Source organism: Arachis hypogaea, chromosome 16 (assembly GCF_003086295.3).
Source record: "Arachis hypogaea cultivar Tifrunner chromosome 16, arahy.Tifrunner.gnm2.J5K5, whole genome shotgun sequence".
Classification (NCBI taxonomy): domain Eukaryota; kingdom Viridiplantae; phylum Streptophyta; class Magnoliopsida; order Fabales; family Fabaceae; genus Arachis; species Arachis hypogaea.
The window spans coordinates 134758191-134771440 of record NC_092051.1 but is presented as its reverse complement, the minus strand read 5'-3'; the positions used below and the strand labels follow the sequence as shown (position 1 = coordinate 134771440).

The 13250-nt window shown below is 35.7% G+C and overlaps 1 protein-coding gene across 18 annotated transcripts; it reads right to left on the bottom strand.

The window, feature by feature from the left end:
- Positions 1-1085: 1085 nt before the first annotated feature.
- Positions 1086-11178, bottom strand: LOC112755116 (protein DGS1, mitochondrial). 18 transcript variants are annotated; one of them, XM_029293774.2, is made up of 10 exons: positions 10731-11178; positions 9644-9802; positions 8072-8354; positions 7486-7581; positions 6868-6913; positions 4661-4750; positions 3314-3386; positions 3201-3235; positions 3002-3125; positions 1086-1331 (listed from the first exon to the last, which is right to left on the bottom strand). In XM_029293774.2, the coding sequence occupies exons 6-10, from the start codon at positions 4747-4749 to the stop codon at positions 1113-1115; spliced, it is 540 nt and encodes a 179-aa protein (XP_029149607.1). In that variant the 5' UTR covers position 4750; positions 6868-6913; positions 7486-7581; positions 8072-8354; positions 9644-9802; positions 10731-11178; the 3' UTR covers positions 1086-1112. The 18 variants fall into 18 exon arrangements, 17 of the variants coding, with proteins under 17 accessions (XP_029149607.1, XP_072077360.1, XP_072077361.1 ...); XM_072221259.1 differs by having other exon boundaries at positions 8078-8354; XM_072221260.1 differs by having other exon boundaries at positions 9644-9788; positions 10731-11174.
- Positions 11179-13250: the final 2072 nt, after the last annotated feature.

The following is a 13250-nucleotide window of genomic DNA, read 5'->3' as shown; positions in this document are numbered from 1 at the left end:
CACTGCGTGTTCTCCCGCCCAAGCTCTCTCCCTCTCTCGGCTCTGGTCTCTCTTACTGTCTCTGGTGTCGCACTCAAGCTCATCATCGCTCTTTTAGCTCCGATATCTCTCACTGTCTCCGATCTAGCACTCAGTCGCGATCGTGCGCCATTCCTGCCCTCGTCGTCGCTGGCGGCAGACGCAGCAGATCCCGAGATTTGTCTTCGTTGCTCCCTGTCTCGTCACCGTCTCACAGTCAGTCCCACGCCTTCATTCCGCTCGCAGTCATCTCGGCCCCCTTTCGCCACAATTCCTCTTGGTATATTACAGTTCCTCCATAACTTGGTTTTATAATTTATCAATTTCTGCTTTAAGGTTTGATGGTCTTGGTATGGTTACTTCTAGAGATCCTTTAGTTGGGGCTTGTCATTTTATTTTGAGAGTTAGGGATAGATTCTAATTTATCTGCTTCTCATATAACAATATATAAATATCATATGTGCGTTCTGCCGGTAACTGTAATCATTCAATGAATTTTTTAAGTAATGTCTGAATTTAGAGATTTCATAATCGGAGTTTTGATGGATGATGGATATAAAAGTTAAAGTAGAATTAGCTGATGTAATTTGTGTAAGCAATTAGAAACATACCAAAAAGCATTCTTGGCCTGCAGCTCACCATATATGATTCACTCAATGTATATTTAAAATCATGCCAAATATACAATACATGAATACATAAAATTTTGTTAGTTCCCACATACTGGTTTCAAGAATCATATAAACGAGTAAGAAACTTTTAGAAAATCTGTCTAGAGTGTAATCAAAGCAACTCCACCATTTTGATGAAGTTGCAGTGTGTTAAAATCTATATCAACTGGTTCAATTAAACTAGAAATTAGATTTTAGACCAAGTGGGGAATTAATGCTTTCCTTTTTCCATTTTATTGTACATTAAACAATGATGATAATGCTAGAACATTTTATAACACCATCACTATCAAAATGTCACACTTCTAGCTGCGCCACTCTGATAGCAAGAAGTATTACGATGACTTCATATACTTAATAATAGAATAAGAGCCTTTGACTCGAAATCTATAGTTGTTTTCTTTGAAAAGCCAAAAAAATACTTTAAATAACACAAACCAGTATATACATATATACAAAAGATCTTACATAAGTAGCTAAGGAATATAATATACATAAATCATTACAATTCCTATCCATCTTACAAATTATAATATTGATGGTGAGGAAAAAATAAAGAATAACTAAAACAACAACATCAAATAAGCAAAACGCAGTAAAACTCTTCGTGAGCCTCGTCATCTGTCTCCTGAAAAGATAAAGCTGTAGGGGGGTGAGAACCTAACCACACGGTCTCACGACGGAGTTTTAGAATTATCATAAGAAGATATTTAATAAGAAAATCATTTTCAATCTCAGTGATTATCGTTGTCTTATGAATCCTTTGAAAACCGATGGTTTAACCATAAAAAAATTCAAAACATTTTAAAAAGAAATCAGTTAATTAACCAGAAATCCAAACTCCCTTTTTAGATAAAAGAATCTTAAAAGTTTTCTAAAAGTATGAATGATCAACATGTTCCAATCATAGGTTCATTAAGTCTATGATGAACCAACTTGATATTTCATACTTTACTAAACCACAACACAAACCAAACACGGCCTTCAGCCCATCACATAATCAATCATGGCTTCAAGAACAAACAGCTCAATCAACATCTAATTCACCACAACCCAACCAATTTTAATCACAAACACAAATAATAAGGTTCAAACACAATCAAGAGCAGTTACGTCAAGTATAGCAATTAGCAATTAAACATGATTATTCATATAGGCAAACCAATTCCAATATGCACACCCAAACAATGTCACATAGATACATATGATGAATGCATGCCCTATGGCTAATGAGCTCATCTGTCGGTTATACAGCCAATCGAACATGTCCTGGTAGCTAACCATTGGACAGTCCCTCTGTGCATGCATCTCCAAGCTAAAAAATAATATCCATGGAGTCAAACTCCAAGCTCAATAATATTCCATGGAGTCAAACTCCAAGCTCAAATTTAATATAATATTCAAAATCCATATATACATGCATGCCCATGGGAGAATCCGGGAAGTAAAAGTACCCGGTCACATCTTGCGATAGAGGGTCAACAGAGTATCAAATCTCAACCTGGAGCAAGTGGTGGCAAGCCACTGCGTCTACCCAGGGAAACTCGTGTCTCGGATAATTCAAATTCATAAGCCATATGAATAATTCAATCATAATTCGTCAATATCCACATCATTCTCAATCTCATCTCATTCATCATCATACCTCAATCATACTCAATCATTATTCTTCATTATCACACCTCCCATTCCGTTCATCAATAATTCTAATTCAAAACATAATTCATTCTTTTCTAAATAAATCAAACTTAAAACATATAATCCTTAAAATAATTTTTTTTAAATAATAACTTCAAACGAAGCTTTCCGATTTTATAAAAATTTCAACAGCATCTCTAAAAGTCGGACTCTGCCACCCATCCAAATATTCCTCAAACCTTACTCAACCATTTCAAAATCTCAATTATTTAAACTAAGTCATATAAAATTCTTATTCTTTTATAACTACTAAACTTTATAGTATAAATATAGAAAATTATTCAATAATTATAAAATTAAGTAAAATTTCTATTTTAATTATGAAAATTTGATTTAATTACTTTTAATAAAATAATCTATAAAAATAAAGTCTTTAATGAATAAATAAATTAAAATTAGTTCATAATAAAATTTTTCTAAAAATTATAGGTCTTACACATTTTACTATCAAAATTCATTATTATAATTAGGAATTCTGTAAGTGGACTTTTCAGTTTGGAGTGCATATTAGCTTTTGCAAGAGCTAAGAACTAAGACATACATGAGTTTGTAATTTTGTTCAAACTATTAAGAGAAAGAAGAGAGAAAAGAGGGGGGGGGGGGGAGGGGATCACCTGTTTCAACCATGTACGCACTAACATGATGAGTAAAAGAGAGAGAATGAAAGCAGGTAATGCAGCTAGAATTGCAAAGTTAATTTCATTTGCTCGTAGAATTTGGTCCAGCTCCAGCATTGCCCTAGTCAAAATATCATTTTTATCAACTAAAACAATGAGAAGTACTCACTTAAATGTTTGGATTTGTAAAACTCACGTTTCAATATCCAATTTAAGCTTCTGAATATGTAACTACAAATAATGAAATTAATTATCAACAACTACTAAAATATACATTGCATCTAATACATAAATAGTAAACTACACTACCTGAATAAGCAGAGCCTCTGCCAACTTTCCACCTATAAAGTTTTGAATAGGGTGCCTGATTTCCTTTTCATACCTACATTTATAAATGCAAATATTAAACCATGATACTTAAGTAAAAAATACTACAAAAACAAAGTGATCACTACTAAACTAATCATCGTCGTTATTATTTATAATCTATTTCAATCTTTCATGATAACAGATAAGATTTAAGAGATTTTTAATGCAAATAACTTATAAATATCTTTGTCCTCTTGTTAAATCAAAATTTAACAGTAACTCTGTATACTTTCAAACATTGGGAATCTATATAAAAATAAAAATAAAAAATCATATATAAAAAAAACCAGGGTAGATTATTCTAAACTGGTATATCTCAAAGCAGAAGTTTAAACAGAAACAGCACAATGCTTAAAATTATTTTCCTATGCGAAGTCATATATTTTTCTGACTATTAATATACAGTTATTTAATCTAGAATAGCTTACAATGAAAATGTAAATTAGTTAGTTTTTTTTGTTTTGGCATATTTTACTTTGGCAAGTTGTAACTAATAGTTAGTTGTGTTATTTGTAGAAGTGATGAGCTGACTCAGCATCAGGTTAGATAGTCCCTTTAGCATTGCTAACGAAGTTAATTAGCTATTAGTGAGCGCTATATATAGATGTAGCTAGGATTATGGTATAGTGACTTTTCTTTCTATTTTTCTGTATAATGAGAAGTATATTTTCTCACTCGTACTCCCATCACATATTCTTCTCTCAATTCTGATCTTGAGCACGATTTTCACAGCTTACTTAAAACCATAAGTCAGAAACACGTTAGCAGAAGATATAACAATACAGCCATTATGTGCCCAGGAAAAATGATATAGCCATTTAATCAAATACCAGATCAATTGTTCTTCATAAAAGCACTTATACCCTTCATTGTAAAACAGTCTAAGTGAAAAATCAAAGAGATGGAGACCAAAACAGTGCCTTCACTCCTCAAACCCCAAAGGGATAGAGTTGGAAATCCATTTCAGTAGGTATTAACCAAAGAGAAATAGAACTTCTTTTTAGATATAATGAACCGTACACCTCTAGTTATAAAGACGATGCACTTTTTATTTCCTTGGGGTAAGAGAATAATTATAATGACAGGAAGAAAGAACCTATAAAAGATTAGTCATAAAAGGATAGGAGATCCTCTGTACAAGAACCAAAAAACTTGCATCCTTGCACATGGCAAATCATATATCTCTTTCATAGTTCACAAAAACCTTACCATTATATTACGACCATATTTTGAGATAGTTCTAAATGTGACATATTCCAATTATAGGAAAGGAAACACCTATGTTACCTAGACATGACTATCTCGAGCATTTCCTGATCTGAAGCATTCTTTGAAAACTTCTGACCCTTTGCCCTCTCGCTGAAAGCCAACAACATTCTGTGCAAAAAGTTTAAAGAAAGTTGCTAAGATAGCAATATCCAAGCAGAATGTTGGTAACAAACACTAAATAGATTTACAGTGACGATACAAAATAAAGCTTTAAAACATCATTTAATAATAATAATAATAATAATAATAATTAAAAAAAAAAAAGTTAGCTGAGAGTAGATTGAGTCACTAAACCATCAGGATTAGAAAAATTATCAGCCTACATTCACTGGTGTAAATTTTAATAAGAAACTGAAATTTTATATTCATTGATGCATTGTTTTTCTTTTATAAATATTGTATACAGAGCATCAACATAAAAAATAGTAAACAATCTATTCCTTTAAGTTGTATACATATCTGATTTTTTATTATAGAAAATAGGGGTGGCAACGGGGCGGGTAGGGGCGGGTTTTTGCTCTACCCGACCCCGCCCCGCCTGACAAAAAACCCGCATAAAACCCGCCCCGCCCTACCCGCGGGTAGTAAAATGTTAAACACTAACCCGCCTCTGCGGGTACCCGCCCCGCCCCTACCCGCCCCTATAATTATTAAATTCAACAAATAAAATAAAATTTTAAAAATTATATAACCACCATTTACATACATAACATAAATTAAAGTAAAAATTTATATATGATATAATATTATTAATCATTTTACTAATTATTTTATATATGTTAAATATATTATATATTAAAAATATATATATTTATATATATATTATATATACCGGGGCGGGTAGGGGCGGGTTTAACCTAAACCCGACCCCGCCCCGCCCCGCCCCGCCCAAGAACCCGCCCCGGTGCGGGGGCGGGTAATTACCCGCCCCGGTGCGGGGGCGGGTAATTACCCGCCCCGAGCGGGTAGGGGCGGGGTGGGTACCCGCGGGTTCGGATAGTGTTGCCACCCCTAATAGAAAATGAGGGACAATGTGTGTAACCAACAACCTATGCAGTTTGTCAGAAGTCAACTCCAGCTCTGCAAGGTCCATAATACTCAGCTTCTTGAATCTCTCGAATAGATCATCTTTGATGGACAAAATCGGGATAACTCTCCAAAGCCAAAAACACCCAAATTGACGAGGTCACAAGCCTCCAATATCGAAACTTTAGCACCCAAGGCTCAAACAAGCTTCCAATCTCTTCAAATGAGTTCCAATCTCACATATACACTACCTAACATATATTATCACATTTATATACTAAATATCAATACCCAACACATATACTCAAGGGATTTACTAAGTTTTGGGGGATTTCTTACCTTCACCATGTCTCAAGCTAACAAAACTCCGCTAATTTCTCAAGCTAATCGGATCCTCTATGACATCAAAATTCAAAGATCTCAATACCTCATAACATGCAAATTTTTGAAATTGGAGGAGGAAAAATTGGAAATAAAAACGTGGCTTCCTTACCTAATGGAGTACTAGATTTTGTAGAGATCGTTACTACGGACGCGTGGCCGCAAACGATGTGGCGATCGGAACTAGGAGTAAAAAGTTAAGGCAATTTGATTATGGAAGTGAGGGTTTGGAATTTGTTACATGTTCTCCCCCCCCCCCCCTTTTCATGTTTCCCAGCGATGAATGGTTTATGAGAGAGGAAGGGGTTGCTGAATTATTTTGTTTAGTGAGGCTAGAGTTGGACCTTAGGCCTAATACGGGCCCGATTCATCCGGTTTGGCTCATTCGGTCTAATCTTGGGTCAAATTCTTTAAAATTAGTGTCAAAATTGTTATTTTAATTAGCTCTATCTTTTTAAATTATAAAATTCATATTTTCAATTTCTTTTATTAAAATTTAATTTATTGATTAATCATCTACTAATTTTGTGAGTTTTACAGTACAGACAATCATGGTTATGCTACACTAATCCAAATTTTATAATTTTGCAAGCATAATAAATAAATACTGTGAAAATAATTCTTACATCACCAACTATTGACTTGTCGGGCATAATAGTCAAAAGAGTCTTGCGTGTGCTAAGACAATGATCGTTTGGAACAAGAATTTCCATAAAATCATAAAACCAGAATATTATACTACGGATTTAGAAAAGGTTAAAAAAATAATTACATGACAAATTAGCAATTAAAATGAGAAATGGGTTATTTTTACTTACTCTAGATCCAAATTGTTTCCAAAGATGTAAGCAGCAATGACCAGTTCTTTATCAAAAAATTTCATCTCTTTAGTTAGTCGAAATAAAAGATCCAAACACTATAAAAATAATGTCAACATAAAAAGAAGTTCGGTACTCATTCATTTTGCATCAACACAAAGTTCGAAAAAAAAAGCGAAATAAAAAAATAATATAAATAATTTAACGACTAGAATCTATAGTTTTTAGATCACATGAAAACAAGGCAAGTGTTTTAAACAATAGTAAAAATATTTATAAGTTACTAACTAAAGCCACACTCACATCACTAATAGAAATACTAAAGTTGCATTTTGATAAAATATGATTTTTTTACCAACTTAATTACTAAGCATCTTTACATGCCATTTGTTTAATCTTCCATGTATTTTAAAAAGTTGAAATGTGTCCTACACGTTAGTGTACAAGATATAGATTTGTGAATATGTCTATTTCATAACCGAGGATGAAAAAGCACAATATTATAGCGTTAATTATTTATTCAAAGTATACACACAAAATCAGCCAGATACTTTTTCTACGTATAAAAAATAAAAAAAATTCCTAACATTAACGTTATCCTAAAAGTTAAGCACTTACATGTGGCATGTCATCTCCGTCCATATTTGGATTGTAATTATTGTAGTAAAGCCATGGACGACCCGAAGAAAGCTTCTCCCCAAAATGCAATTCTTTCTGCAAATCCAAAAAATACGATAATTATTTTAAGCATTGATGTTACTTATTTGTCAATACAATTCTCTCAACCGATAAGCTTTCCACCACATCAATAAATCAAATTCCCATATTAGCAATTGAAATTTAACTCCCTAGTATTAATCAGGATTCTAATCAGCCTTCCAATGTCACTAACAGGTACAATATGCTGACAAAAAAATTTGGTACTCACAAGCCTAAAGCTTTCAATAGTGAAGCTCAGACCTCATATCTAGTAGGAAAGAGAGGAGAAGTTGAGGAACATATTTTATTTTATGACTTAACATTAATATTACAATATGTGAGAATACTAAAAAGTTCTTCACCCCTAAATCGGGACAGTGGCAAATCCAATGGCTGAAGAATGCTGTGCTTTGTGAACTATAACATCATATATTGTGTATTAATTTGATCAAATGCTATCTTAGTAGTATTTAATAGTTGTTATTTAAAAATAAAAACATAAAACCTTAACTTCGGAGACCGGTAGTCCACGCTTTCTTCCCTTGCACCTCGGAGTCCTCTTCTTCGTGACTGGTTCGTCACTCATTGAGGGGTTGGCGTCAAGTATGCGTTTCAAAGTATCCGACGGTGGTGTAACAACTGGAGCAGTATTCAAAAACTTTACACCATCACTCACTTTTTGATGAGGAACCAACCGTTTTCACAAACTCTGGGAGAACTGTTGTTATCCCTTGCACAACAGCTTCGCGAATCATCGTCTATAGTGCCTCGACAACACCCTTTTCAAGCTTCAAGATGCCATAAAATAAGACGCGTTACTAAATAATAAGGTAACATCACAGAAAATATAAACATCACAAAAGATAACTAAAGACATGTTAAAAAGGCATTCCAATAAAGTAAGGCATCTTCGGGTATTATAGCCAAAAAATAGATTACTTTCTCGTCCAAGGCAGAGAAGTTCATGTTCGATTCTCCCTTAGAAGTTACAGAGGCATCCGGTGTGTATTGCTCAAGTCATATTCTTAGATACTACTAAGATATAAACATGCAAACTTATATTCTTAGATTAACAAGTCAGCTTGAAACATGCAAGCTTATATTCTTGGATTAACAAATCATCTTGAAACATGCAAATACGCTACATGTAAGAATGCAAGATCACCGCAAGAAAGAATGCAAGAATTTTTGCATCCACCACTAAGCTGTTTTTGTTATACTTGCTATATATACCCAATGCTCCATACACCATCAAAGTGAAAAGTGTGTGCATTGGACATATATGTAGTCATTGTTAAGCACAATAAAACAGAAGGCCACAAAAAATTAAGCCGCCACATCATCTGTTTGAAGTCTAATGAGTTCAAAACTTGTTTTATGAACAAAGAGTAGCAAGTTAAGGATACAGAATAGACACCACATATATATCACCCGAGCAAAGCGAGCAAGGCTGAAATCTTTTCTAGCATAATAATATGAGAAGTTTCCAAATCCAGTCATCCAAACATATGCAGCAATACAAACACATATTGCATTGTATATCTCTGTCGCGGCAAAATAATGATACATGAGAAAGAGGACCTGGACAAATGGAATATGATCACAGCCGCAGTTAAAAATTAGACTGTGCATGAAGATATTCACTGAATTATGGAATATTTGAAGTAATACGCATATGCATTATGTTAAGCTAAATCCAATTTGAGATGCATCTCTTAATGTCTTATACATCTAGACTACATTTTTGAGCTAATCAGATTTCAGTTTCATCATGAGAATAACCAATAGCTTTAATTTCCATTTTCCTGTTGTTAACCTTTTAATATTATAATTCATGACAGGCCTCAAAGCATCTATGACCGAGTGACGTGAAATTTTATTCTAGCTACCCAGTTCTATATAAAGTTCAGTACAAGCTAAGGTGAGCCTATTCAATGCCCACACTCCACGCTATGATATGTACTACAATCAATGTACTAAAATATGTAAGGCATCCAAATTGAAACCTACATGCATCCATCCTTTCCAATAACCGAAGAAGCCAAGAACACAAAATAGGTCCGAGCAGAGAACATACCTGTCTGCAAATAAGCAGAGAACATACCCGTCAAAAGAGCATCACCTTCAATGAATAGAAAATCATTTCCAGACCTCATCAACAATATCATTGCCAATCCCCGACACAGAAAATAGAGCCAACCGATCTTTATATGCATTGGCAGCTACAAAAGAACCACTGCAAAAAGTCAAACATGAGTATTGGAAATACTCGCAATAGTTTACACACTTTGCATTTGTCCATTTTAACACAGTGCATTATATTTTGAAAGCACATTATTATCCAGATTCCAGATAACTAGAAAACTATATGTCCATTCTATTAATAACAGAGATCACTTATAGTTAGTCAGAGAAACCTATATGACCCTTAGCAGGTTGAGACGTAAATAAAAATTGGGTTACTATTTCACGATTCATCAGGTTTCTTATATCTTTTCTGCTATGGAAGAGTTTGTCTTCCTCAACCTCTAGCAATTTTCTCAACTATTTTTCTTCATTCACAAAATTATATTCATCAATATAACTATGGTGTATCTAATGTATTGGATATGACTGAGAATAAAACTAGCACATACAGCTAGCTAGTAACTTGCAATTCTATCATGCTCTGCCTCTCTCCACAAGTGTTTTTTCTACTTGTCTTTATAGCTTTACATTTATGTCTTATGTTGATTATGGAGGCAGCAGCTTATTGATGCTCCAAGCATTGCTATAAATCTATACACAAGTTTAATGTTGAAGCATAAATGTTAGGTGAGACTCATAAATTATTATATATATTCAAACATGTCAGATTATATATTAAATTTACGTTTGTGTGAAAATTTTCTATTATAAAATGGTTCGTATTTTGATTTCTTGTGCTAATAATGTGCTAAAAATGACTTGTTGATATCTGTTGCTTCTATTACTAATTCAAACCAACTTATGCCGTCCATCAGTAATTACCAGATGCAGAAGAATGACTAAAGTTTTTCAACCAACCCCCAGTGTCATGATTTCAAACCCAAATACTTAATTAGTAATTACTAATTCACACGTGACCTAAATGTGATTTCAAAATACAGAGATGCTTCCTACAACACTGACTATTAAAGTATTACCTGTCTATCGATAGGCTTGGATTCAGGCTTTGCAGCCAAATTCCCACTCTTTGGAGGTACTTGCAATACCAGCTGTGGTTCCAGCAACAATGTTGCTTTCTTGATCAATCTTATCTGCTCCTCTGAAGGTAGCTCCATTTTGAAATTGTCAAGGGAGACATGCTCATCTCTATTTGGTTCCAACAATCAGCTTCATGACTAGCTACTTTTGCCGCCGGCGACGACCAGCTCAGAGAAGGCGTGCGAGCGCGACTGAGTGCGAGACGGTGACTACTGACGACACGGAAGTGACGAGAACCTTGGGTGCGAGACCAGAGACGAGAGAGGAAGAGAGCTTGAGATTTCTCGAGCTTTAGTGAGCAAGGGAGAGGCTAGTGAGAGGAAGAGACGCTAGGGCTAGGTTTTTTTCTTTTTCGGGTAAGCTTGAGAGATTAGTGAGAGGTTGGGCTTCGGTTTGGGATTGGGCAGGGGTTTTTTTAGGGACCTAATTGTATTTTTAAATTTTTAGGGATTTAAATGTTCGCAAAATAAAAGTCAGGGATATATTTGTCTTTTTATAAAAAATTTAAACATGATTTGGTTTAAATTGTGTAAATCAATCGGATCAAATCGAGTCTAATAATTATATGGGACAATTGGGTTTTTTATTGTTACTGTTACGATGGGTAACCGGAGATTATTGGGCTGGACTCACTGGGTTGGCCCAATCGTCTATGGAAGAAAGCCTTCGAGCGGATAAGCGTCTTTAGGGCCTCCGTCCGACTTGTGAATACGAGTGAATGGGGGTGGTACCTGCAAAGACACTCCGATGCCTAAGTCAGCAAGGGCGTGAACAAGTCTAGAGAGTATTGAGACTTAGAGATACCTGAGGAGTGTCAGTGTATTTATAGCAGGGAGCCAATAACCACCGTTGAAGTAGTTCCACCTTTTAAGGTGGATAACCGTCCCTTTATCTTAGGGAAGTTGGGATATGGCTCCTGGAAGTGGGTTGAGAGATCTTAGGGGCAGTTACTCATTTGAGTGAGTGTTTATCTGCCAGCTAATCTTCGTCCCCGACTTCTTTAGAGCAAGTCGTAGTGAGAACCGACTTCTTTAGGGGAAGGTCGGTGTGGGGTGAGGCTCAATCCTTTGGACTGGGTCTTTTCGTTTGGACCTGGGCCTTAGTGTTGGGTCAGGGTATGAACAGTGCCCCTACTCAAGCCCAATTTCTTTTTAAGACTTGGGTTCGAGTATTCTACTCGGGGTCGTAGCCGACTTGTGAGGGAACCGACGTGATTATTCGGAACCGACGTGACTTTTGTGACTTTTGATTTTCACTCATTAATGACCGCTTTCTGTTTTTACCATTATGCCCCTAACGTGTCTATAAATACTTTCCCTCTCTCTCGTTGTTTCGTTTCTGCGATTTTTCAAATTTCCTTCTCATCTGTTCGTGGGGAATTCTTCATTTGAAGGCTTTCATCTTCCTCTACTTTTTTCTCAGGTAAAGGTTAGTTTTTTCTCCTCTTCTCTTTTATGCAGTGCTTCTGTTTGCATTCTTTTACTTTTTTGGAGAGAGGAGTTGGTTTGTAGGTTTCAGTTTGATTCCATGCCCCCCTTAGAGACCCTGTTCTTGATCTTTTTCTTTTTCCTTTGTAGGTTTTCGTCAACCTTTAGGAAACAATGTCTTCTGTAGAAATTCTTGCTCAGTGGGTTGACGTCACGGTCCTAGGGGAGGAACCTATGGTCGACACCGATTTTTATCACCAACCTCCGCACTCATCATAGACTATGTATCTCTGATGAGGATGAGCCGAAGTATGAATTGGTGGTCCCGGGTCCGGAAGACCGGGTTTATTTCGGGAGGGCTTCTGAAGTAGCCCCTCATTTCTTTTATATGTATGAGAGTATGATCACCCGCCTGGGCATTTTTCTCCCTTTTTCTGATTTTGAGGTTGCCGTTCTACGCCACTACCGAGTTGCTCCTACCCAGCTTCACCCCAACTCTTGGGGTTTTCTGAAAATCTACCAGTTCATTAGCCATGCTTTAGACTTTCCGACGTCCCTGAGGATTTTCTTTTTTCTCTTTCACATGACTACGCCGTTCAGTGGACAAAATAATAAGCAACAATGGGTGTCTTTCCGAGCTATACAAGGTCGGAGAGTCTTCACCCTTTTTGATGAATCCTTCCATGACTTCAAAAATTATTTTTTCAAAGTTCAAGCTGTAGAGGGTCACCACCCCTTCTTCTTAAACGAGAGTTCTTCCCCTCCCTTTCCTCTGTACTGGCTAGAGGCTTTCCCCTGTGAGAAATATGGTTTGGATGCTCTGGATGAGGTGGAGGCAGCCATTGTGGGGTTCCTCCGAGAAGTGTGGGGGAGGGCCCCATATCTGGATACCAAAAAATTTCTCCAGGGGTCGCCGACCTTTGTCCAGACACAACTAGGTAGCTTTTATTTATTCACTTTGTTTCCGACTTGTTTTTACCGACTTGTTTTGCTGACTTTTTGGCTACTGATTGTTTTTTATAGAGATGGCGA

Excerpts from the sequence above, each read along its gene's own strand:
- LOC112755116 (XM_029293769.2), bottom strand. The coding sequence starts at position 5,735 with ATGGACCTTGCAGAGCTGGAGTTGACTTCTGACAAACTGCATAG. Across the intron at positions 4,751-5,691 it reads ACTTCTGACAAACTGCATAG|AATGTTGTTGGCTTTCAGCG; the intron begins GTTGTTGGTTAC and ends CTTTTTGCACAG. Across the intron at positions 3,236-3,313 it reads CAGAGGCTCTGCTTATTCAG|TTACATATTCAGAAGCTTAA; the intron begins GTAGTGTAGTTT and ends CATTATTTGTAG.